The sequence below is a fragment of the Xiphias gladius genome, chromosome 16, assembly GCF_016859285.1.
Source record: "Xiphias gladius isolate SHS-SW01 ecotype Sanya breed wild chromosome 16, ASM1685928v1, whole genome shotgun sequence".
NCBI classification, from domain to species: Eukaryota; Metazoa; Chordata; class Actinopteri; order Istiophoriformes; family Xiphiidae; genus Xiphias; species Xiphias gladius.
In genome coordinates, this window is record NC_053415.1 from 13552458 (window position 1) to 13577755 (window position 25298).

Sequence of the window (25298 nt, forward strand, 5' to 3'; positions counted from 1 at the left end):
AGCTTATCTCAGGACAAGAAAGAAAGATCTAGCGCTATTACAAAAGCTCTATGACAAAAACATAGTCACTGAAGTTAGTGTTGACATTGTGCAGGAATTGAAACTTTCTTCAACATATTAATTTTTGACCTTTGGTCAAGACAGTGGACTATTGCAGGAGAGTTTCACTTAGCCCTTACTCATCTTTAGCAAAAGGGATTCTGACTTAAAAGGTCCGAGGAGGACTGGAGCCAGAAGTGATTTTGAAGTGTATAGAACATGAAAATTCCCCAGCACAGATAGGGATGGGTGGGTGATAATTTAGTATACATATTTTTGGCTAGACTGCAACAAGGAGGCCAGCCCTATAAACGTGAATATCTGTGACTGACTGAGTGATAAAGTTACACCATTGGTCAGCCAAATGCCATGTGACTACATGTTGAAGTTACATGATTGGTTGTTGCTCTGTCAAAATGCAAATCTAGCAACTTTCTGGACAAACCTTAGCTACTTTCTGTAGATGAGACTAACCAGTATTGCCCCACGAGTGAGAGGTTGGGCTTTCCCTCCGCAGGCAACACCTCTCTGTGTCTCATTCAATTGACCACACAGCAGCTGACACAGACCCAAATGAGCTTCTAACATCCTCTCTGAGGGATCAGTTCACAAGTAAATATAGCAGACATCACAGCAAAGCCTTTGTCTTTTACTTAAGTGTAGGGTGATTTTTATTTATTTATTTATTTATTTTTTTCAGATGATGTTGCTGTTATAAAATCTGGATTTTAGCAGTGCAGAGCAGCAGCTTGGAAATGGCTTGGAGGTGACTGCTGGTTAACATGTGCTCTTAATGGGCCGCGTTTCACTCACTATTTCATACTTGTTCCGTTGTCTGACAATAGAAACAGAAAAACATGTTAATGAGAATAACTTTATTGGGAATTCGTTGGCATTAAAATACTGTGTATGTCAGCGCAGACAGTAGGAGAGAAGCAAACAGATAAAGGTCAGCCAAGCCATATACTAGGTTTTGACCTAGTCTTGTTTGTCATCAGTTGATTATTTTGTTACAAATTTCGTATCTCAAGATTTCCAGGGTCATAGTTTTCATCTCTCATATGTTTTAAACACCTTACGAGCTTAATTATTTACTGTGTGATTTTTGAATAATTAGTTAAATAATGTACCGTTGTTCACGGTAATGGTTTGTCTATACTGCCCACACTCATATAAGTCGGCATCACAATTCCATCCATGTTATAGCAACCAAATATTTTGCTTTGCATTTAAGGGAGAATATTAAGAATTTCCAGCCTTACCCTTAAAAAGTTCTTTCACTCTTACTCATACAGTGTCACACAATGGTTACAGTGAACTCCTGAAAAAGGAACTTGAACTTGAAAAGGCAAGAAGGTGGGCAAGGTGATGAGAGTGTTGAGTGTATCCACTGGTCAAGTCAGGGACGTAAGGGGGGTTCAGTGTTGGAGCAGAGGAGCTCAAGCCTTTTCTCTGTTCTGTCATGGCAAACACGGAACAGAAGGTTTCAAAGAGCAGACCTGCCTGAGGAAAAGAGGAATTCCATTTTCATCAGAATACACATTTGTGCAGCTTTAAAGTCACTTCAAGCACAGACATCAAGGTATCATATGTACGTTTTATCAGTGAGTAGAGATGCACAAGAGTAGGAAGGAAACGAGAGAGTGAGTGTAGAAAAAGAAGGATTGCAGGGATGTGAGGGCATCCTGTGGGAATTCTTGGCCTTGAAAGAGTTGTGGATAACAAGAGATTTGACTTAACAAAAAGGAAAAATGATTATAGTGCAGGATGCATTACCACAGATAGGAATAAAGGAGTGTGTGCATTTAAGCAAGTAAAACTGAGTATTACCCTCACTCTTTGCCTATTCGACCACTGGGGAAAAAGATGTGCCTTGCGTAGAATAATGTTTAGTGTAGCTTTTGCTTTCTCCCAATTCAGAAATCTTGAAAAGATCTAAAGAGAAAAAAAGAGAAAGATGTCTTTTGCTGCATAGAGTTCATTCTCTGTCTATCCTCTCTCCCTCTCCTCTTCTTTCAACACATCTCCCTTGATCTTACCTCCCACCCCCCACAATATCCCTGTCATATCCTTTAACGTACTCAGTTTTTTTCACATGCCTCTCTGTTATTCCTCACCCCACTCCAGCCAGCATCATTGATTAATATGAAAGTAGCTGCCCATTACAAACTGTAATCAGCCACTGGAGACTAAATCTCATGGTTTTCAATTTATATTTCCTCTAATTCACTCCCTTTTCACCCTCTGTTGCTTGCTTACCAAATTGTGTGTGTCTGTGTCTGTGTCTGTGTGTGTGTGTGTGTGTGTGTGTGTGTGTGTGTGTGTGTGTGTGTGTGTGTGTGTGTGTGTGTGTGTGTGTGTGTGTGTGCGTGTGCGCGTGCGCGTGGTGCGTGCGTGCGTGTGTGTTTTGGTGCGCAAATGCATGCAGCACATAGACAGCGGCCATGCATGTGTGTAGTGAGTGTAGGGTGGGAGAAAGATTCCTTTTTATTCATTTGGTGAGTGCCTAATGCCGTGGATGCTGTGACTGGCTGAGCACTAGAGAGGGGGCAGCCAAGCCCTCAGCTCAGCAGCTGAATGCTGCCAGTGTGCCTGCATGGGAGCACTGGGGCAGAGGAATTGCTTTTGTGCCCTCGGTGAGCTCATCCACCGGGAGCACTCTCCACAGATTTAGCTGAGGGTCTGCACCCTGCCTACTTGCCTGTATGCCTGCCCAAATATATTCCACGCTGGGGACAAGGGGAGGGCTAGAGAATTCCCATTGTCCTTCCAGGCTCTGCTGTTGGATGTAAGTAGCTGTTCAGTTTAGCTTTAGGATCAGATTTGCTCAAGTGTTAGTGCTGTATTGCTCTGCACTGACTAACTTCACAATATGTGTGTTTACCTTTGTTGATTTTTTTCCTTTGTTGTAAGTTAGACTTTGTCCTCTATATTTACTTGTGAAAGTACAGTCCACTGCAACAAAAGAAACCATGAGGGCCTTCTTTTATGTCGGTCAACATTGTATTGATGGCAGCTTTCTCAGTTACTCAGTTGTCAGGAGACGGGTTTTAATTAGTGGGACATTCCAGAGAGCAAGTTAGCGACCAAGTGAGGTAGGAAAGAGAAGAGTTGAGCGTTTGTGAGGTCTCTCAGCTCAGCTGAGGCTGATAGAGTAGAAAGCAGAAGCTTTGATGCTGCTCTTCAGTGGGGCCAAGAGAACATGGATCACCATGGAGATAGCATTGTTGAACAGCGAACAGTAGTTGGAGGAGAGACCTATTTGCACTAATACACATCTTTTATGATATTTGCGGACCATACTTCAAACAGGTAGTTAAATTTCTCTGTAAGCAGAATTTAGTTTCAGATGGAGACATAATCTATTTGGGGTTGAGCACATTTCCTGCTTTGAGATGTCTCCTCCTTCTGCTGCAAAATGATGAATTTAATAGAACAAAATCTGGATACAACGTAACATCAAACATCCAAGTTTTTTCTGGGTCTCCATTATATTTTTTTTATATGTTGAAAGATTAACCTGTTGTAGAAAAAAATATTTTCTCCAAAACAATTATGACATTAATGTTGATGGTGTTTTGTAATACATCACATTATTTGGCCTTGTTCTTGAATGGTTGTGCATTGACTTACAATTATTGTGGTCTGTTCTGCATTATAGGGCAGGGGCACAACGCTCACTGCTATATTGTATGTAGCTGTCAGCTCAAATCAGAGAAAATAAGGGAGCATTTCTGTCTTGACTTACGGATGCCCCTACAGAATACTGGTACCTGCACACACTGCCTCAAGCAAGCTACAAATGTCTGAGCATACTGGCTTGCCTCCTCTTCACTAACGTTCTCTCAGAGATGCCAAATGTGCGACAAAATCTTACTTTAGTGTGTTGTGCTTCTGTCTAATTTTAATGTCGTAGTGTCAGATACACTCAAAATTTACCAAAGTGTCTGCTTCACTTTCTCTTTTTCGCTGTCTGTGTTTCCGTCTCCAGCGACCAGTTCCACAAAGCTGGAAGACTTGAGTTTTCTTGATGAACAGCGCAACACCCCCCTGCGGACATCCATTCGCCTACCCTGGCACAATACAGGAGGAAGGCCTCCTCAGGACTCTAAAGGTGACCGCAGTATGCCTTATTGCTGTAGCTACACAACCAAGGCAAAGTGGGAAACACATCAGATAATGCATTTATCAGCCAGTTCTCTTGGTTTTGAGATAGTGACAACTTTTTTGTCATCTGTAGTGTTAGCAATTTACCAATTTGAAGGTACTGTCAGTAGACTGTAGAATGCCATGAGTAGTATATGGACAGCGATATGTTTTTCATTGTTGTGGCTCTAATCCAGTGATTATGAGGTTAAAGTTCTGTGTTTCAGCTTTAATGGTGTTTGGGGTTTTCATATTCATATAGGGTTAACAGTTTAGGAATTGTAGCTCTTTATACCATTCAGAGTAATGTATAAAAAGCGGTACAATTCGTAAATAGTGAATCAAGTTGATGTAAACATCCTTAAATTAAAGCTCAAGTTTAATTCTAATCCGGTGTGCCTGGGTTCAGAGCCAAAAGCAAAGCTATCCAAATGCGAATGCATTGTGCTATGTAAAAACTGCTGCACTGAGTGGTATTAATATTATACTATCAAAATGCATGTTGGAAGAATTAGGATGTTTCGTAGCTTTAAGGATAAAATCCTGTAAGGATTCCTTGGTTCATCTGCCTATGTCTTCGTTATATGTTTTCAATCCTCCGTCTAACTGAGAGAAATCCCACAGAGTGAATATTTGATGAGAACATGAATAATTGAATAAAACATCATTAGATACTCAAACTATTTAAGTCTCTTTCGAAAACGTCTGCTTCCTTTTCCACACCTCCTTAAACACGAAGTTTTTACAGCTGCATGATGTTAATTTTATATCCCTGTGGATGGTAAATCATTACTGAGGAACAGTCCATATCTGTTCAGACTGAATTCGTGTTCTATATGTTTACATGTGTATCAACTGTTTTGGACTTAAGTCAGTCAAGAAATGAGGTGTAGCTTATTTATTTGCTGAAGAGGTGGGAGTGTGGGCAACAGACACCACCACAGCCCATATAATAGAGAGGTTCAAAAGTATTTGCCTGCATTTGACCAAAAGAATGTTCTATAGCTATGTCTGTTGAAACTCACACGGATAGTATTTCCCTGTGTGTCTGACTGTTATGCAAATGTTTGTCTTATTTAGATCACAATGAAGACAACCTTGTCATTTTCTGCAAAAAACATACACTGAGACATCATCTTAAATGTGAAATGCGCCAGCAATCATTTCATTGAAGAATATGTAATGAATTTAATAATTATTTTAAAGAATATGCTGGTGGTATTATATTCCTTGTCCTATTAACTTAAAATCTTGTATATTTAGGAGTCCTGCCAACCATCTTTCCAAAGTAAAATGATCAATGAATCATTTTTTTCTGTTCCAAGCAGCCATTACTTTTAATTTATTTGTAGTATTTCAAGTATTTTTTGCAGTATAAAAAAAAAAAAAAAATGTATTTAAAATAAGTAATCCATCATGGTGATGTAGTTTTTGGCACAGGGGCTGAAACGTCTCCTGTATTTGTACACATAAGGAAAGTTAAGCATCTAAGAAGTTTGATGGAGAACAAAAAAACAACAAATCCACTCTTTTTCAAGAATTGAAATGTTTTTGTTGAAATCTGCAAACCGAAAGTTAAGCTATTTTTAATATAAGACAAATGATCATACTAAAAGAATGTTTCTTTTCAAAAAGAGTAATTATTTGGCCAATATGAAAGTAGGCAGAAATATTATTTTAGTAGTAGCATTATTAGCAAATAAGTAAGTTTAACTAACATCAGTAGTATGAGTAATAGCTGCAAAACCAGTAGTACCAGCAGTACTACTATACAACTACAGTTGTATTGGTACAAGTATTGGTTGAGGATAAGAGATTTAAAAGAGTTCCTGAGTGAACAAGTGTTCTGAGATTTAATTCGTGCTGAAGTGGACTGGATAGAGAGTCCTCTTTCCAGTCCACTTACACCAATCAGCCACTACGTTAAAACCACTGGTGGAGTGAAAAAAAAAAGATTATATTGTTACAGTGGAACCTGTGAAGGGGTGGGACATATTAGGCAGTAAATAGACAGTCAGTATTTGAAGTTGTGGTGTTGGAAGCAGGAAAAATGGGCAAGCATTGGATCTGACAAGGGCCTAATTGTCATGGCTGGACGACTGGGTCAGAGCATCTCCAAGACGGCAGGTCTTGTGGGGTGATCCCGGTATGAAGTTGTCAGTACCTACAAAAGTGGTCCAAGGAAAGACAACCTGGAGAACTGACGACAGGGTCACTGATGCGTGTGGGGAGCAAAGGCTGGCCTCTGTGTTCCAAGTTCCACAGAGGAGTTACTGTAGCACAAATTGCTGAAAACCTTAATGCTGGCTATGACAGAAAGCTGTCAGAACACACTATAGCCTATAGACTGGTCAGAGTACCCACGCTGACCCCTGTCCAACGCTGAAAGTGCCTACAATGGGCATGTGAGCGTCAGAATTGGACCATGGAGCAATGGAAGAAGATGGCCTGGTCTGATGAATCATGTTTCCTTTTACATCATGTGGACGGCCCGGTGCATGGGTGTCGTTTACCTGGGGAAGAGATGCCAGTAGGATGCACTATAGGAAGAAGGCAAGCCATTGGATGCTCTAGGCAATGTTCTGCCTGGAAACCTTGGGTCCTGGCATTCATGTGGATGTTAATCTGACACATACCACCTACCTAAACAGTGTTGCAGACCAAGTACATCCCTTCACGGCAACTGTATTCAAAGATGGCAGTGGCCTCTTTTTGCAGAATAATGCACCCTGCCACACTGCAAAAATTGTTCAGGGATGGTTTGAGCCCAAGATGTTGACTTGGCCTCCAAATTCCCCAGATCCCAATCAATTGAGCATCTGTGGGATGTGCTGGAAAAACAAGTCTGATCCTTGAAGGCTGCACCTCGCAACTTACAGGACTTAAATGATCTGACTCTAACATCTTGTTCCCAAATACCAACGGACACGTTCAGAGGTTTTGTGGAATCCATGCCTTGACGGGTCAGAGTTGTTTCGGTGGCACGAGGGGGACCTACATAGTATTCGGCAGGTGGTTTTAATGTTGTGGCTCATCGGTGTACATTGTGATTGTATTGCTACAGTTAGTGGCACACTCTGGAAGGAGTAAACTATTGACTATCTGACTAACTATCTGTACGCATTCCTTAAAAACTGACATACAGTTACATTGAAATGTACCCAAGATTGTCTGTAAAGGATGAAAAATGAATTTATTCTGGGATAAATAGGCTTGAACTAGAACACATCATTTTGAAGTTGCCTGTCTTAAAACTCAGTCTTTTTTCACCTGGAGAAAGGTCCAATGTTGTCATCGCATTATCTTGCTATTGGCATATCTTTCAGAAGCCACTAAAGAGCTTACAGTTAAATGGTTGATGTTTCATCATGAAAGATTACTGACAGAAAGTGGGATTAATTCCACAAGCAAACTGAAGCATTTTCCTTGACTCTGTCTGGAAAAGCATATAAAGTATCTCTGACACTGCATATTTTTTTGTTTTGCGAGAGAAACAATGACACAACTATAATTCTAATTTATTTCATTTCCTTTGCCTTTTCCCCAGCTCGTTTTGCTCCCTACAAACCCGTGGACATCATGCTCAAGCCCTTGTTGTTTGAGGTACCCAGCATCACCACAGACTCTGTTTTTGTGGGCCGAGATTGGCTCTTTCAGCAGCTGGAAGATGTCCTGAAGGCCAGCGAAGCCACAGAGAACCACGGTGCTGTAGTGGTGGGCAGCGTGGGTTATGGGAAGACGGCCATTATCTCCCGGCTAGTAGCACTGAGCTGCCACGGAGGCCGCATGCGTCAGATTGCTTCCAACAGTCCCAGTGCCTCCCCTAAAAGTAATTCATTATAGTATTTGCCTTTGGATGTGAGAACTACCATAATTAAAAGTTGTTTGTATATTTTAGTATTTGCTTGCAGAGCAAATGGAGTGAGGGTATATCCAATCACTGACACTATGAATATCAAAACTCCTTCCTCAACTACGGTTAAATTAATTTCACAAAATAGGGTCTAAACTGCTGAGTAATCTGCCTTTTCAACATCATATTATGATAATTTTTACACTTAATTAATTCACAAGACATACTCATACTGTTTCTGCCAGGTGGTGGGGGAACAAGCACGGAACTTCCTCTCAGCCAGCCCCCACAGCCCACTCCACCTTCTAGCGCTACCAACACGCTGAGGAACAACAGCTGCCCGGGGACCCCCGAGATGCAGCAGCGCAGGGAGGTGGCCGTCAAACGTCTGGCTGCAAAGGTATGACTTCAGCCAGGACTTTGGAATTTTAAAAAAAAAATCACAATGTCAAAGAAATCTGTATTCTTTTAGATGATGATTCTATGTTAAAAAAAAAAAGTGAAAATAAATGTATGGTCTGATTACAGCTGTCACCTGAGAGAGGAGTGATGTTATAGCGGTGAATCAGTCATTATTTAAACAGATGCATTGGGATCTTCTGTCTTGTGTAAATTAATTGATACAGTGGGTCTACTTTCTTGAACAGTATGTATCTGAATTTCTTTTGGTTTCCCGGTGTGTGCTTGCCAGTGATACTCTCCTTTATTACAAAGATGCTGGCGGTGTGCAGAGCTGGTTTTAGTATGTATGAGATGTCATGCAGAAACCTGATACTGGCACTGCTCAGTTGATTTATGTTTGTATGTGTTTGTATATGATTTGTGGTTGCTTATGTTCATTCGTTTGATATTCAGCCTATTTAATATGGATGGTCTTCAACAATCTGCTGAGATTATGAAAGACAGTGCCGCCATAGGTCTTTCAGAGACCTTTAAAATCACAGGCTTGTTTGACTGGAGAAGCAGTTAATTAAAGACTTGGCCATGAAAAACGAGTTGAGTTTTAATGTCCACAGCATCTCAGTAATGCAGTATGACTGAGGCAGTGGGAAGATAGAATACTTTGGCCTTCAGTATTTAGCATGCCCTTTTTAGCTCTCAGATTGAAGGCCTTTGCATTGAATGGTGAACACTACCACAGGGTCTTTCTCTGCGCTGCCATGGGAACAAACCAACAGTATAGTCAGAGTAACTTTTTTATGTAATACACCTTTTTATATTATGCACCTGTAAGAGTCTTTTCTTTAACATCATTTAATGGTTACATTTTAGCACTCTCATCATTATTGTCCACCACTCTAATCTGACAGAGTTTGCAGCAAAGACACAAACATGAGTTGGACCAAATTTCTACGATGCTTTCTCCCATTATTATTATCAAAATTTTTCAGTGGGCAGACAGGTTGTCACTGTACTTGTCTGAAATGTTCTCTACTTAAAACACACCGGCATGATCTGTGGAAATGCTACTTGCAGCTGTCTTTTAGTTTTATAATTATTAGCTCTAAGTCTTGGGATACTGCTATTAAAGCTATCATGGTGGTTTGCTTTGTCAATGACTTTCTTATCATCAAATCTTATCTCTTTGTATTCAGCATTCTGAAATCATTAGGGTGGCAGAAACATTGATTGGCTGCTATGCACAGGCAAATTCAGTATATTTTGTAAAAACTTGCAGATGACTGAAACTCTCAGGCATTTAATAACTTTAGCATTCCTTTGCCTGCTGAGCATTTTAATAAGGAAAAAGTGGAACCACTGTGATCCAGAGAATATTTTGGATTCACAATGGCATTCATATGATTTGAATAGCTTTGTGATGGCAGGTTGTTAGCTCTTTTGATGGGTGACAAAGTTTCCTTATGGGACTCTTTTTCACTGGATTCTGTCATTGATCCTGCTTCGTCCTTACATCCTGGTTTGCCCCTAACACCCTCAGGGTTTAACACTCTTTGCATGTTATGGATGCCGCCTTCATAGTGAAATGGTGCATGAGAAATGGTGCATGAGACAACTGTTGTGCAGCTTTACTGTGTCACTGGAACAGCTAAAGTTCATGCACCAGATAGCTGACAGAATGCTACTGAGGCTCATCTAAATATCCCAAACATTATCCCTCAAGCCAATTATTGTGTAGTGTTTCCAACTTGCGCTCTCACAGGGACTGTTCCTGTGATGTCTGAATACTGATGCAACACTGAGCAGCTTCTATTAAATACTGTCAGTTCTTTTTAATCATTGATTTTAAAAGTGGTCTCACTGAGGCCATTACATTTTTATGGTTTTTCACAAGTTGTATGCCTTGCTCCTATGACACATGCACATTTATAGGAATTGTTTCTCAACAGTAAATTCATTGTTGTGCCAGTAGATGAAGTACTGCAGATGCTCTGCAGAGTGCTGCATCATCAGTTGTTGAAATGTTTATTGCTAATCGATGAGGCAGTAGTCTGCATGACTTGTACACCATGGTAACTATCACTGCAGCTGCCTATCCAGAGTTATTGTATTTATACAAACAGCAAGTAACTTTTATTTACTGTATTCACTGAACATAATTTCACAGCTCCCATCTGTTGCCTTCAGTTTGTGTGATGCATGAAATGGCCCCAAAGAAAAGTGTTCCACAGCCTCTGTTTTGCACCCAGAGTTTGAAATAAATAGTTTTTATTCTTTTAAGGCAAACCACCACATGACCCACAGCAATGATTCCAGGTGACTTGGCTGGTGTGTCATAATGTCTTAAAAAAACATAGAGATAAAACAAATTTCTCTGCACCAAATCCCCCAATGTAATGTAGTATTTGATCATCTTCTCAAAAGGATTAAGGAATGAGTTGATCTGTTATGTTTTGGATTATGTTGTTTAATTTAGTTCCTGTTCTCTCACTTTAAGGCTTGGTCTTTATGATGACATTTACAGCAAATTGAATTCAATGGATTTTAACAGCAGTCTTATAGTGTTGTATTCTTTATTTCATTTTTTCCTTTGCTGTGCATTTAGATTTGGCTCAGTAACTTTTTGAACTACTACCACATTATCATTGGTAAGACACACATTATTCTGTTGCTTTTCTAAAGAATACACATCTGGAGACAACTATCTGAGTGCGTGGTAGTAGATAGGGGTCAAATGTCAATTTCTCATTTGAATCACAGTGTCCTTGTTGAGCACCATGAGCCCATGTGGTTTATTTCCTCCGTTACAAATAACAGAAATATGAATGTGCCTTCAAATGTCACTGTGATAAAGCTTAGAAGAAAGTTGGGCCCTAAACATTTTAAAACACAGTACACGTTATTAAAAAATCAGGGCTTTGTCCATGTCTACTTAGTTATTTTTTTCACTTTAGGCTTTAGTCAGTGACTTTTCTGAAGATGGTCATCACTGTTGATGGAGAAATAGGCAGGTAGAGCCAGCAGAGGAACCAGTCACCTGCTCCTCCTCCTGTTGCCTCTGGAAATGTGTCAGCTCCTCCAGGTTGCCCTGTAATTTGAACACAGTCATACATTCCCAGGTCATTGCTCTTTCCTTCTTCCCCATCCCAGTCCCTCCTTTTTCCTTCTAAATCAGACTTCCTAGAAACACTGTGGCAACCTGCCTAGACAGAGAAGATTCTCCTTTTAGAAGTCCACCTGGGATCCACTGGCTCCTATTTTATAATAGAGTTTATCTGAGGAGGTCAGCCATTGCCCAGTTACTTCATCATCCTTTCTGTTCGGACTAGGGTGGATCAGTTCATGTTCTCCACCTGGTTGAAGAGATAATATGTTGGCTTCATGGAGGCAATGAATATAAAAAGGCATCACTCTCAAAAATGTATCCACTGAGTTTTTAGTTTGGATCTTGCCAGCTTTTAGTCAACCAGGCTGCTATCTTTTGCAAAAGCTTTGAGGTTATTGAATGTTCTCGACTTTATATATTATTCTATTATTACTAAAGCTAGAACTGATTTACACTCTTCATTTATTATTCCCACATGTTTTTAATTCTTCTTAAATCTGAGGTCACCCTGCCTTCATCTGTTTTTCGCCCTCTGCTTTGCGTTCCAGGTGGTGGCATATCACTACTGCCAGGCGGATAACACATACACTTGCTTGGTACCGGAGTTTGTACACAGTATTGCAGCCCTGCTGTGCAGAGCACACCAGCTCAGTGCGTACCGGGAGCTGTTGCTGAAGGAGCCCCACCTGCAGAGCATGCTCAGTCTGCGCTCCTGTGTCCAGGACCCAATGGCTGCTTTCCGGAGGGGGGTCCTGGAGCCACTAGCCAGCCTTCGTAAAGGTGAAACACAGTTGTCTAATATTTCAAAATGTCATGCTTGTAGGCATGTTCTGTTTCTAGAGTATGTTTATGGGATAAAATATAAGTTGCTTTGGATAAAAATGTCTGCCAAATAATAGAAATGTCAGATAATACTTAGATGCTTTAGAAAATACTTGTGAAAATGAACAAGGGGAAGTGTTTTTTTTATTTCTCCCTAATTTCACAGAAATTACTCAACCAGCTGCCACTAATAGTATCCACTGCTTTTTTTGTTATTATTTAAAGAGTTCGAAGTGAAGTGGGAGCAGTGGCTGTGTAGTTGATGAATCTAAGTAAAGGTCCTTACCACTCAGTCTCATTGCACTACTGATAGATCAGAGTTTAGTCACTGCAGTGAAATACAGCACTTCTCTGCACTCTCAAAATGGGGCAGTTTAGTTGAGCTCATACTGTTATGAGCTGTACCTCACTGCACATCGTCTTACCTTTGTTGGTTACTCCGTGTATGTTTCCAGAGCGTAAGATTCCAGAGGAGGACCACGTCATCTTGATAGACGGGCTGAATGAAGCAGAGTTTCATAAGCCTGACTACGGAGACACCATTGCCTCCTTCATCACCAAGATCATTGCCAAGTTCCCTTCCTGGCTTAAACTGGTGGTCACTGTCCGGGTCAACTTACTGGTAAGGAAGAACTCATTAATAAAAGAAAAGTTGCACTGAGCTTGTATTGGCTCACCAGAATCATATTTCTTGGGCTATGGCAGAATGAATCATCATTGTTGAGACTAGTTAAATATTTCAAATTAACCTTGCTTGTGTTAAGAGGGAGGTTTACAATCAGCTCTTCCAGTAGGTTACCTTCATTTCAGATTTCTCCCAATACGATTGTCAAACGTAACAATGCCAAATGAAAATAGCAACAGACCACTAGTTGGATCCGCTGACGCTGCTTGATACTCTTCCTGACATCAGACCCTGTAGAATTTGACAAGTGTGAAAGTTCCCGAACTGCTCCTCCCTGTCATACAGAGCCATTTTTGTCAACCATTTCCAGGACCATACAAGAAGGAACTGAAGCGTCAGTGACCCGGGAATCAAGACTACATGACAGGGAAGGAGCAGTCAGTCACTTTGAACAGACTAGCTTGCTCACACTAAGTCGCCTAGTTACAGAGATGCACTGGGCCTGTGTTGAACTCACACTGGTAAAAGCTGAGGCTTTGGCATATTTGATGAGATACACGATGGCTGATTTTCTTTTTGCTGGGACAAAGCCCTGAGCCTGCGTTAATAATGTGATAGCTGACTGATTGAAATCCAGAATTCAAGTGATTTATGCTCAGACAGAAGCCACGATTAGGGTACTGTCCATAAGTATGCAATGCACTAAAAAAGGGGTTCAGCCCATTTGTTTTTATCCTGCAACTGTGTGCCAAAATTGAAGTTTGGTTTATGGCAGGGTTCTCTGGATGCGCTATATCAATACATTCTAACACTGACATTTTGTATTCAGCTCTTACACATTCACATCTGTTAATTCATCAGTATCACTTTATGATGTGGACAGATGTTTTTTATTTGTTTTTTGTTTTTTTGGCTGTCACAGTTGATTGTAAACAAGGGGATTTGCGTAAAAATGTATCTGTGAAAGGAGCGTAGGTTGGCTCTGTTTGCCACAATGAAGCACTATTACATTGGAATGTAATGTGATAACCTCTGAACTCACTAGTCAGTTTTGCATGTCACGATGTGTGAGTAACTTAAGGCATACTGTAGGTAAAAAAGGATGAATCATTAATATTGCATTGGTGAGGCCTTTTTCAAAGGAAGACATGAAAAAATACTTCTGTTTGTAACCACAGAACCATATTTGTTTGCAGGAGTGTCATGAGAGTATCATAGTATTGGCTTTTGCTTGCTAAACTAATACCTGGCATATCTGTGAGGTGTTGCTAGCACTCCACCCATCTCGTAGATTCTGATCATTTAATTGACTCTGTTATGTGTGTGTGTGTGTGTTTGTGTGTGTTTGTTTGCTGTACCTTGTCATGAAAAGGGAGGGAGAAGTGTTTTCTCACTGAGGCGATGTTTCTCTAGCCTCAGACAGGCAGAGGATAGGAGGATTAAGGCCCATTGATTTCCCCAGCCCCCAGGGCATAGATTGAAATGTGAGCTGTGGTTCAGACCTCTGCTTACCTTCTGGCCACTATCCCATCCATCCCCTGCTTCTTAATACTCACTCTCCCAGTCCTGTTTTCCTCATAACCACATTTCCAACAGTAACAAGTGTCTGCTTTGACCTGATAGCTCAGCGTGTTTGCTCCCCTACCGCTCAGAGACACTTCTCTCTGATAGTAATAGCACACAAGCTTTTTTTTTTTTTTTTTTGCAAATGGCAGGTTTCAGGATGTGAAGAATGGTTCTGGCCACAATTCTTCAATTAGTCTGTTGTGGTAATAAGGGATACAATTCATACTGCAGAGACTAACTAGAAAATTACTTCTTGCTATGTTGGGTATTGAGATTTGATTGGGAAATTTTCTCATTACTATAGGCTAATTTGCAATAAGAAGGAAATTAAGCAGCATGGTTCCTCAAATATAACTTCTCATATGCCACTAACTCATAATGTTTTTATCTTGTTTCTTCCATAGGAGATCACCAGCCTTCTGCCCTTCTCCAAGATCTCCCTGGATGACTTCTCTGACAACAAAGAGATAAGCAACGACCTCAATTCATATATCCAGTACCGTATCAATGGCAGCAAGGATATCATGAACAATATTAGCCTGAATGGCAAGGCCGATCCTATCACAGTTGGCAAGCTCAGTAGCCACCTAATCTCTCGCAGCCAGGGATCTTACCTGTATCTCAAGCTCACCCTGGATCTGTTTGAGAGAGGCCACCTGGTGATCAAAAGTGCGAGCTACAAAGTTGTGCCCGTCTCGCTGGCTGAGCTCTACCAGTTACAGTGCAACATGAAGTTCATGACCAATTCAGCCTTTGAACGCTCATTGCCCATCCTCAATGTGGCGCTTGCCTCACTGCACCCCATGACTGATGAACAGCTGTTCCAGGCCATCAATGCCAGCTTCATCCAAGGGGAGCTGCAATGGGAGGACTTCCAACAACGCATGGAGTTGCTCTCATGCTTCCTCATCAAACGGCGGGACAAGACGCGCATGTTTTGCCACCCTTCCTTCAGAGAGTGGCTGGTGTGGAGAGCTGATGGAGAGAGCACGGACTTCCTCTGTGATCCCAGGTCAGTCCTCTGCTTTGTAAGCAAATGCAGTAACTCTGCAGTTCTCCCTTTAGGAATGTCGGCTACTATAACAGGCATGACAAGTCCGTAGTTCATCTAGGCCTTTGATCTTGCATTTTGGAATGCATCACAAATAGACCTCAAACAATCTGTAGGAAAGTAGAAATTAAGCCATGATGATAATTGCACGGCATTAAGTCAAATTGATTATTAGGAGGCCTTTAATCAAAATGTCCTACATTAGTTTTTACAGCACTGCTTGAAAATCAGCCTTTCAAATACAAAAAATAAGCACATACATGTTTGAGAAATAATCATGTTGTTTGTCCCTGAATTTTTTACTTCCCAGTGTGGTTCTGAATTAGGTATTTCCTCCACCAAGGAGTTTATGTAATCACCCATGTCTGTTTTTTTGTTGGTTTGTTGTTTTTTTTTGTTTGTTTTTTTGTATGTCAGCAGGCTTACTGAAAAAGCACTGAACCAATTTGTACTGAACTTGGTGGAGGGATGGGGCATGGGCCATGGGCCAGGGAAGAACCCATTAAATTCTTGGGCAGATGCGGATCATTTACCATGAATTTGAATTTTTTTTCCTCTGACGTCTGGTGAATGTTATTTGGCAGTGGCCTTGCCGGTGGATGGGCTCCACTGAGTGCCACCCTAGTTAAAATATTTGAATCATAGCTGCTGTTTTGGAGGTAAACTGACATGAAGGACTTGGTGTAGAGAAAGTTGAATGTTCTTATCAATAAATGGAGCGTAACTCAGTTCTGAGTCAGGGAGGAAATTGAGTTTGAGATTTTCCAACTATTTATTGTAATCATAATAACCTATTCATCATGGAGTTGCTAATTCACTGCATCAAAACTTTTTATTTTTTTACTAGAAAACAACAAATCAAAAGGAACCTGCTGACATACCGAGATCTCTGCTGTAGACAGAACAATTGAATTTCCATTGAAAAACAAAAACTACAAAGTAATATTTCTTTTTTATTCCGAAGCCCTCGCTGTTAGTAGCAATAAAGGGATGTCACCCTGATTTGAAATAGCTTAGTTTGAAAAAATTGTTCCCATGGGTTTAAGGTCTGGTTATTAGTGTGTATTCCTACTGCTTTGTCCCTGTTAACTGAAATTGGCCTACAAATCGGTCTTAAGGAAAAAGACTACAACAACACGAATACCCTTTTTAGCCTGGGAAATGTTGGCCTAAACATTTGACATCATGTATGTACTGTCTGAATCTACTGTGTATTCCACTTAAATTAAAATTCCCAGAGGAGACTTCAATCTGCAGAAAATTATCATTGTTTCCAGCCGTGCCCTTCATGCCTGTTAGTCAGGCTTATCTGCTTTAGTAGTGTTATCTAACTGTAATTATGGAGCCCCCTCGCCCGCATTAGAGGCTTCAGTCATTCACACTTAATAAATTTGATGATGTCACTTTGCCTGGCTTTTTTCCTCCCTGTTGCGCGTCAGCATCACCTCCGCTCGCACAGTGGTGTCTGTAAATGGACCAGAGCCGAGCTTCATATTCTGGTCATTCACAGCCTTCCAACTCCGTCATTTAAAAACAAAGGCTCAAGCGCCTGGCACAGGGAATGCACATGCACACAAAAGCTTGCTGTACTGCCTCTTACGTTTGTGCCTGGGCACGGATAGAGAGAATTTTAACCAGATCAAAGTGATCTGCAATCATGCATGTCCTTTTAATGACGTTCTGCATTAATTAGTGCAAGAGTGCCTGAGTGAAGAAGGAAAGGAGGACCCAGGGGTTTTACACTCTTCCCCATCCTTCTCCATGACAATGCCAAGGTGCTATTCATGACCAGAATGAACAAGTACTTTTGTGTTAAGTGAAACAGATGAACACCAAATGCATCAGCAGATTTACATATAAAAAAAAATTACCATAAAGAGTTAATCATTAATCTGAAAACCAGCTGAGACTTTTTTACAAAACCATTTTATGAACATTAAGACACACAACAAAAGAATAAAGGTATCAGTACGTCCCCTGGTCTCGTGCTGTCATCATATTTGTTACCTATTCTGCCGTACAGCTCTGAGAATTTTCTCCGTTGTTTCCTAATCCAGGACTGGCCATGCTCTTATGGCTTTCATGTTGTCCCGCCAAGAGGGGAAACTGAATCGTCAGCAGACCATGGAACTGGGACATCACATCCTCAAAGCACACATCTTCAAGGTACAGCTCTGGAACCTATACATGCTCTTTACATTCATCTTTGGTTTAAATCCGTCCCTTTTTGCAATTTCATGGTGTTCACTCTCTGCCATGGGATGTGAATACAAACACTGACAGCTTGTGCAGCTCAGGTTCACTCATGTTATGTATCTATTCATATATGCATGTGTGTGTACGCAGGGTCTCAGTAAGAAAACAGGTGTGTCATCCAGTGTGCTGCAGGCTTTGTGGATCAGCTGCAGTGCCGATGGCCTTTCCGCAGCTTTGGCCTCCTTGAGGAACCTCTACACACCCAACGTCAAGGTAAAGACGTTCTCCAGCTTCTTTGTGTCACTTGCACCTGAAGCAATAAGCACATTAGTTGATTAGATGATGTAATTGCAAATGGGAGTTCTCAGTCACTTTATATAGAATCTTGTGTGGTTTTTTTGATTGTTTGTTAGATAAAATAAGTTATTTGAAGACATCGCTCTGGAATCTGGTAATTTATGATGGACATTTACTGTTATTTTTGACTTAGATTTTTTTTAGATTTTTTTAGATTATCTTTGTTAATTGATTAATCAAAAAATTCAGTAGATTTCTTGATGACTATAATAATCTATAGTTGCAGCCCAAAATTACAAACACAAATTCTTGCATTTATGCAATTGCATGGTGACAATCGTTACCCTTGACAGTCCAAATAATTTTCCTAAAACTCTCAAATCACACTTCATGGTGATTAGTATTATTAGTGAAATCATCAGCTGCCCTCCCTGAGTGCTTTTGTAATTCCACAGATGGCAATCAAGCTGTGAATTATATTAATGTCGCTCTCTGTTCCTTACTCATACTTGTGTGAGCTCAGCACAGACTAACAATTGAAACCACCGTGAAAAGCAGCATAAAGATCCTTGTTTGCTTAGACTGATGCATTGTGCTTTCTTGCCCTTACATCGGTCCATGGCCATCTCTTGTCTGTAAGGACAAAAAGCGAATGCCATTAACAGGCAGGCAAAAGTGTAAATGAAAATACAAATAATTAGTCTGAGTTACATCATCGAAATGGACTGTAAAAATATAAAAGCTTAAACTTTTCTTCTTCACTGCCAAACTTTTTTCTTTTTTTCCCTGTTTTATTAGCCCATCAGTCCTTTAATCAATTTTTAATTTAGCACAGAGCATTTGCTATTTCCTCACTTTCTCATAACTTCTCATAAAAATTAACATTTTTTCTCCATTTTGTGTTACACATATCTTCATTCATTCTCCCATTTCCCAGTCATTTCCTTTGTTTCATTTTCCTTGTTGCTAATAAAAAATATAAGAGCATATCTTTGCATGTATAGAGTAATGATAGATGTAGGTTGTGTGTCTTATGTTAGTGATGAATTTAGACTAGACGGAATGAAAAGAGTGTCAGGGGTAAAAGACTATGTGACGTTAGTTAATTAACAATGGTTGGCTGGATGGCACTATTGCATTGGATGCCAGTTGCCTATTTGAAAACAATAAGGAAAAAAAAAAGTACTTGAAAAAGGCTGTCACATCTAGTTTGAATCTGTGGTCTGTTGTAATATCACTTACATTTAGTGGCTGAATTTCCAGACTAATATAGTCAGTTCCTTGTTACACACAGTAATTAGCCAATTATGTGTAAGATATTGGCCAGGTTTTCTCAGTCTCATTTAAGCAACAAGGAAATTTAAAAATGTTTGGAGGAAATTGGGAAGTAGATAACTGATGGAATGTGTGCCAGGTTGAGGAAAATAGGAAATGTGAGGAGTTAAAGGGTCAGTACAAGATGAATGGGGGGCAAAAAATCCTAGAAATTTTTTTAATTATAAATTATTTAAATGACTGTATTATTTATTTATTTATTTAGTTATTCAGATACACAAATTCTTGGGTAGTCTGTTAGTGACTTGTTGCTTCTGGAGTTTCGTACAGGTGAGGTTCTGTAGTTACCATCCAACTCTTCATATTACCAATTTTCAAATATTAATGGTAGTAGTAGAGCTCATATGACTTTGTAGGAGCTACCTTCTAGTCATGTTTTGGTGAAAAGCCATTATTTCTGAATAAAGTATTTCCGCTCGAAACAAAATTATCCTACATTTTTCTCTTTTATTAGTTTGTCTGTGGTGTTCTATCACTTCCTGTCATCCTCATTATCTGTTTGCGATTTATTGTGTATCATATCCCTCAAAGAGATGCTTATAGAATGACCTTGTTCTGTCCTCTGCGAAAAACTGAGAATAGCTATTAATTTATTCCACAGAGGATCCAACGAATAACACACAGTTTCATTTCCTGTTGTCGGATATTCATTTGGCTCGGCGGTTCTGTTTGACTAAGCATTTATTATTGATTTCCTCATCATGGAAGAGAATAACACACTTAATAATTGCATTCAGTAGAATGTGAGCACTTCATTTGGTGTCTGACCTTTGCTTGGAGAAAATCTCAAGATTGGGCTGAAGCAGTATGAGGTTTTACAAGGAAATTACTTACAAGGGGAAAATCAAATATATTTTAGATTCTGAGATCTAAGGTTTTGCTGTTGCTTACACTAGTCATTGGCCATGGTATCTACAAATCCTTGAGTCATAAAGTGGTTAAAAAAAAAATAAAAAAAAAACTGGCCTTAGAAAATAGTTTTACCAACAAAGATGTTGTGGCATGTCTATAATTACAAATGTGTGCTGTTAAATTGTAGTTAAGATCCCTTTTTGTACATACTTGTACAGTAATACCCTCGTGTAATGTTGTCAAATAGTGTGGAATGAATGTTTTATCAGCCTTTGAGGGTACTTTAGGGGAATTGTAAGAGGAATACAGGGAGCATAGGGATTCACACGGATAAATACATCCTACTTTTCACCTTGAAATTGTAGTTTGGCAGTCTTCTGTTACTTCATTTTGGCAATTACATTCATCTTTAATTCAGTTAAAGGAAACATTAAAATACATCCTTTATTGTCTTGAAAAAGGTAAAATTGGAAATTGTTTGCAGATACTACAAGAGCACAGATGGTACAGTAATACTATGATAACATTGTTCCAACACCAGCTGTCTGTGTTGTGCATTTTCATTTGCACAATCAGGTGAGCCGTCTGCTGATGCTGGGTGGGGCAAACGTGAATTACCGTACAGAGGTCCTGAACAACGCGCCGGTACTCTGCGTCCAGTGCCACCTCGGTCACCAGGAAATTGCCTCTCTGCTGCTCGAGTTTGGCGCCAGTGTAGACGTGGTGTCGGAAAACGGCATGAGCCCCCTCTGCTTCTCAGCCGCTGCAGGACACCTGGGACTAGTTATGCTGCTCTGCAAGAAGGGAGGCAAGGTGAGGAGCCTGCTTTTGTAACCACTTACTTCTATAAATAAAGATGAGTTAGAAATAATAAACTTTCTGATCATAGAAATTAGACAGTCAGCAGGTAGGAGATGGAACGAGAGAATTGCCTGCCATAGTCTATTGGTGCAGTCATTTTATCTCCAATTCCTCTCAGCAAAACATGCTTTAAATTCAACCCGATGATACATAGCACAGTAAGGATCTGGAAACAGTTATCAAAACATTTCAAACTCAGAGCGATCTATTTCTTCTTACCAATATCAGCAAATCCTCGTTTTCCTTCATCCAGTTTAGGTGGGGACTTTAACATTTGGAAAGAACTAGGCATATGTAATGTAGCCGACTTGTATATAGATGGAACATTTGCATCTTTTCATCAGATTCAACAGAGATACGATTTGCCAAAAAACTAAATTTTTTAGATTCCTCCAAGTCAAAAATTATGTAAAAGTACATCTTCTCCAGTTTGAGAGTCAAGGCCACGTAGGTTGGATGAATGCTTATAAGGGTTTGCGTGTCAGGTCATATAATATCCCAGTTATATGATACATAAGACAGACATAAGCCGCCCAACCACAACCACCATAAAAGCGGAGTGGGAAAAAGAATTGGGTACTCAAAATGACTCATGGGATGAGAGTCTAGGTTATATTCACATATGTTCCATAAATGCATGTCACTGTTTAATACAGTTTAAAATCATACACAGATTACATTATTCCAAGGAAAAATTTCATAAAATATTTCCAGACGTCTCTTTTTTTTGTGTGAAGAATGCAACTCGGAGGAAGGTAATTTACTTCACAGCTACGCTCTTTGTCCCAAAATACAAGCTTACTGGATTGATACCTTCATTTGTTTGTCAAAGCTATTGAATGTTCAGATAGAGCCATGCCCAATTTCATAATTATGGGGATATCTAAAGATGTAAGGAAACTGAAACGCTTCCTGGCACATCGACTTATCTCTCCAAAAAAAAAAAAAAAAGAAGGTACCCTATTATTTGGGAAATAGAAAGAAGCCCCAACATTCAGACTACGGCTCATAGAATAGAATGGAAAGACAAGTTAAAAGCTTTTGAGAAAAAAATGTCGCAACCTTTAGACTCTCATCTCAAAGAAGGACCTGAAACTTTAATGCAGTTAGGGCTGGGGTGAGGGTGGGGATGGGGTAGATAGGGGGAGAGCGTGAGACCGGTTATGGGTTAGAGGTCATTTGTTTTTCTTTGATATATGTATTTAAGCATATCAAGCATGGCAACAACTTGTTTTGTTGTCTTTAAAATTAAGCTTCACAAAAAAATATTTGAAACACTAAGAATGTAATTGCTATAACAGCTACACTTAAAAATAATGTTAAATAACAACAAAATTGCATTTATCATTTAAAAACAACAAAAAGCTTTAAATGGGGAAAAAAAGAAATAAATTGGGCAGTCTTTAGGCTGAAGCCATGTTTTCCTGCATGGGCTTTGCTTAGCCACTTTGATGCAGTTATGTAGTTCATGGCTCTTTAAACAAGCAGCAAACCCACCCGAGATGTTGGGCATACTTCCCGTGTTTCTGTGCCGGAAAACTGAGAATCTCGTGTGTCTGCCAGGTTGATCATGTGGATAAGAGCGGGCAGTGTGCGCTGGTCCATGCTGCTCTTCGAGGACACCCAGAGATTATCCAGTACCTGCTGGAGCTGGAATGGAATGCTGAGGGGCAGCAGCAGGACTGCGCCCTGAAGAACAAAGCTCTGCAGCAGGCTTTGATAGCAGCCTCCAGCATGGGACACACACAGGTCTGACTGACACACGTGCACATATTTTACTTTACACACAATTAACCCAAACCAGTCCCCTCACACATAAAAACAATGAATGAACCTGAAGACAAGATAAAGAATCTCGTGAAGTTTTTATGTCCTCTTAATGAAACTAGCCAAAAAAAAGACACATTTGAAAGAAAAAGCCTTAAACTTGCTATTGGCTCACACATGCAAAACATCACATAGTGCAAAAACAAAATACACATTGAATTTATGGCACAGTAGCACAACAATTATTCTTTCCTGTGTATTTTCACAACAACCTTCAACAAAGAATTTCAGATTTTTTTCAAAGACCAGAGCGATTTCTTGATAAAATCTGAGTGCATCTTGCTCTCAGTAATGATGACTTAAAGTTTGAAGTGTTACTTGGACTTGTATAACTGAAAGCAGGAATCAAGGATCAATCACAATGTAGCGTCTTCAGCTGCCCAGGTGCGATGTAGGCTCAAGGTTTATTTTGGCTTCCTCATTAGCTGGAACGGGATCCCAAGGCCTGGTTTAGAGCCAAGCTAAGCTGTCAACCCACATGTGGAAGGAGACCCCATTAAAGTTCAAGCATCAAGTATTAATCAGATTGTATTTAACTCACATAACCTCATCCAGTGGTTCAGGGACCAGCAGGCTCTGTGTTCAATTAGTAATAATTTGCTCAGGTATCTGTTGTATCTGTTTTTGTTTTTGTTTTTTTTTTATGCTTTAACATGTTCCATAACCTCTTGAAGTCTTATGTGATACCTTGTGCTGAAACAGTAGGCCATTAATCTAGGTTTTTTTTTTTCTGGCAGGTTGCGAGCAGCTTACTGGCTTTGAATAATGAGCATGCTGTGCAAATTGATAGCCACGACACTCTGTGGGGAGAGACAGGTATGTTTTCATCCATCTTTTTGCATTATGTGGCTCTCCTGTATTATCACCTGCTGTTTTAGCATTCTGGACCATGCTGCTGTAATTGCAAGCTGCAGTGGAAGGACTTGTATCTCTCTTCTCCACAGTAATGCTCTCGGTAATGCTGGCTTTTCCAAATTCTGTACTTTCTTGTGAAAGCATTACTTATTGTGGTCATGTGGGTTTCTACTTAGAGTTTGGTCAACACAGCATTTCTTCTGAACAGTCATTTTCCAGCATGCTTCTGGATTTCAGCTACAGTATCCCTTTGGTGCTCTATGTTAAGATACTTCCAACAGTGTGGACATTTTGAAGTTATTCCACCATCTGCTGTATGCATTGCTAGTCATATTTAGATATAGCTGTAAAATTACATATTTGTTATAACCCTGTAACCATAGACTTTCACTTTAAATGTATACATGTAGCTGTTGATATTAGTTGAACCATTTTTTGTTTTCCTGAAAGGGCTTTTTGGACTTCTGGGAAGTTTGAGCTTTTGCCTGATTAAATTAAAGTGATAACAGAAAGCGAGAGACAGAGTCTCTAGAATCAGAACTAGATGTTGTGGAGAGGGGCTGTTGTTGATGGCCTGCTCAAAGCCATTTGAGATTGATTGAAGTAGCAGTGCAAAAAGCCATGTGGAGCAGCAGGGAACAATATAAAGTCTGAAAGCAGGAGGTGGTGGTAAGGTGTAAGGCTGGTTACATGAAAGCTGAACAAAGTAGCAGAGAGTGATATTTTGTTTGACAGCAATTACACAGTAGACTGCAAGTCCACATTTGCAGTACCATCACACACTCTGGAAGGATTCAGACATCTTGCTTTTTGTTTTTAATCATTTCAGAGGTGATATGCTGATAAATATAATGTATGTAGCTGTACGTTGTACATTGCCATTTTCAATATACACCAATAAGTGGTCATAAGAACATTAATGCACATATGTGTTTTGCTTTCTGGTTACAAGTTTAAGTACTAAAATATATCTGATACATTATGTAAGTTTCAGACACATGCAGTGTTAGGGCTACAGTATTTTGTTATGATTTTTAGGGTAGACTGTTTTGAACTGTTGGAAACATTTGAAATGGCGTCTCTCATCTTCAATGTGAGCTTTTATTCTGAGAGTTTAGTGATTTAGAGCTATAAATGTTCAAATTGCACCCCTTCTTGTTTGACAATAACAGTGTTTGATGCTTTTTTTGTGCACAATCATACCAGAATAGATTTTTTTTTTTTTAAAGAAGAATTTTAATAATAGTCTCTTTGTGTCTGTCTCAGTTGTAAACCAGCAGGATTTAGCAGTAAAGGTTGGGTGCTAGAGGAATGTAGGCCAGCCTACTAGTGGAGAGGCTGTCCACAGTGTGGTTAACTGGTACTTGTGTCCTGCTAAATGACTGCAGGACTTCAGACCTTATTACAGTCCTGAGACAACTGTTTCAACTGATATGACTAGAATCTGTGTTCTGGTACTATCAAACAC

General features: G+C 39.9%; 1 protein-coding gene across 2 annotated transcripts in view; it reads left to right on the plus strand.

Moving 5' to 3' along the window:
• The window catches only part of tanc1b (tetratricopeptide repeat, ankyrin repeat and coiled-coil containing 1b), a 99203-nt gene that overhangs the window by 64101 nt on the left and 9804 nt on the right, over positions 1–25298 (plus strand). For both annotated transcript variants that reach the window (XM_040147848.1, XM_040147849.1), the window contains exons 8-18: positions 4031–4153; positions 7733–8014; positions 8284–8438; positions 12092–12323; positions 12821–12987; positions 14961–15568; positions 17665–17773; positions 17954–18076; positions 20864–21100; positions 22712–22897; positions 23713–23791. In XM_040147848.1, the coding sequence (XP_040003782.1) occupies positions 4031–4153; positions 7733–8014; positions 8284–8438; positions 12092–12323; positions 12821–12987; positions 14961–15568; positions 17665–17773; positions 17954–18076; positions 20864–21100; positions 22712–22897; positions 23713–23791 (2301 nt within the window). The remainder of the gene's footprint in view (positions 1–4030; positions 4154–7732; positions 8015–8283; positions 8439–12091; positions 12324–12820; positions 12988–14960; positions 15569–17664; positions 17774–17953; positions 18077–20863; positions 21101–22711; positions 22898–23712; positions 23792–25298) is intronic.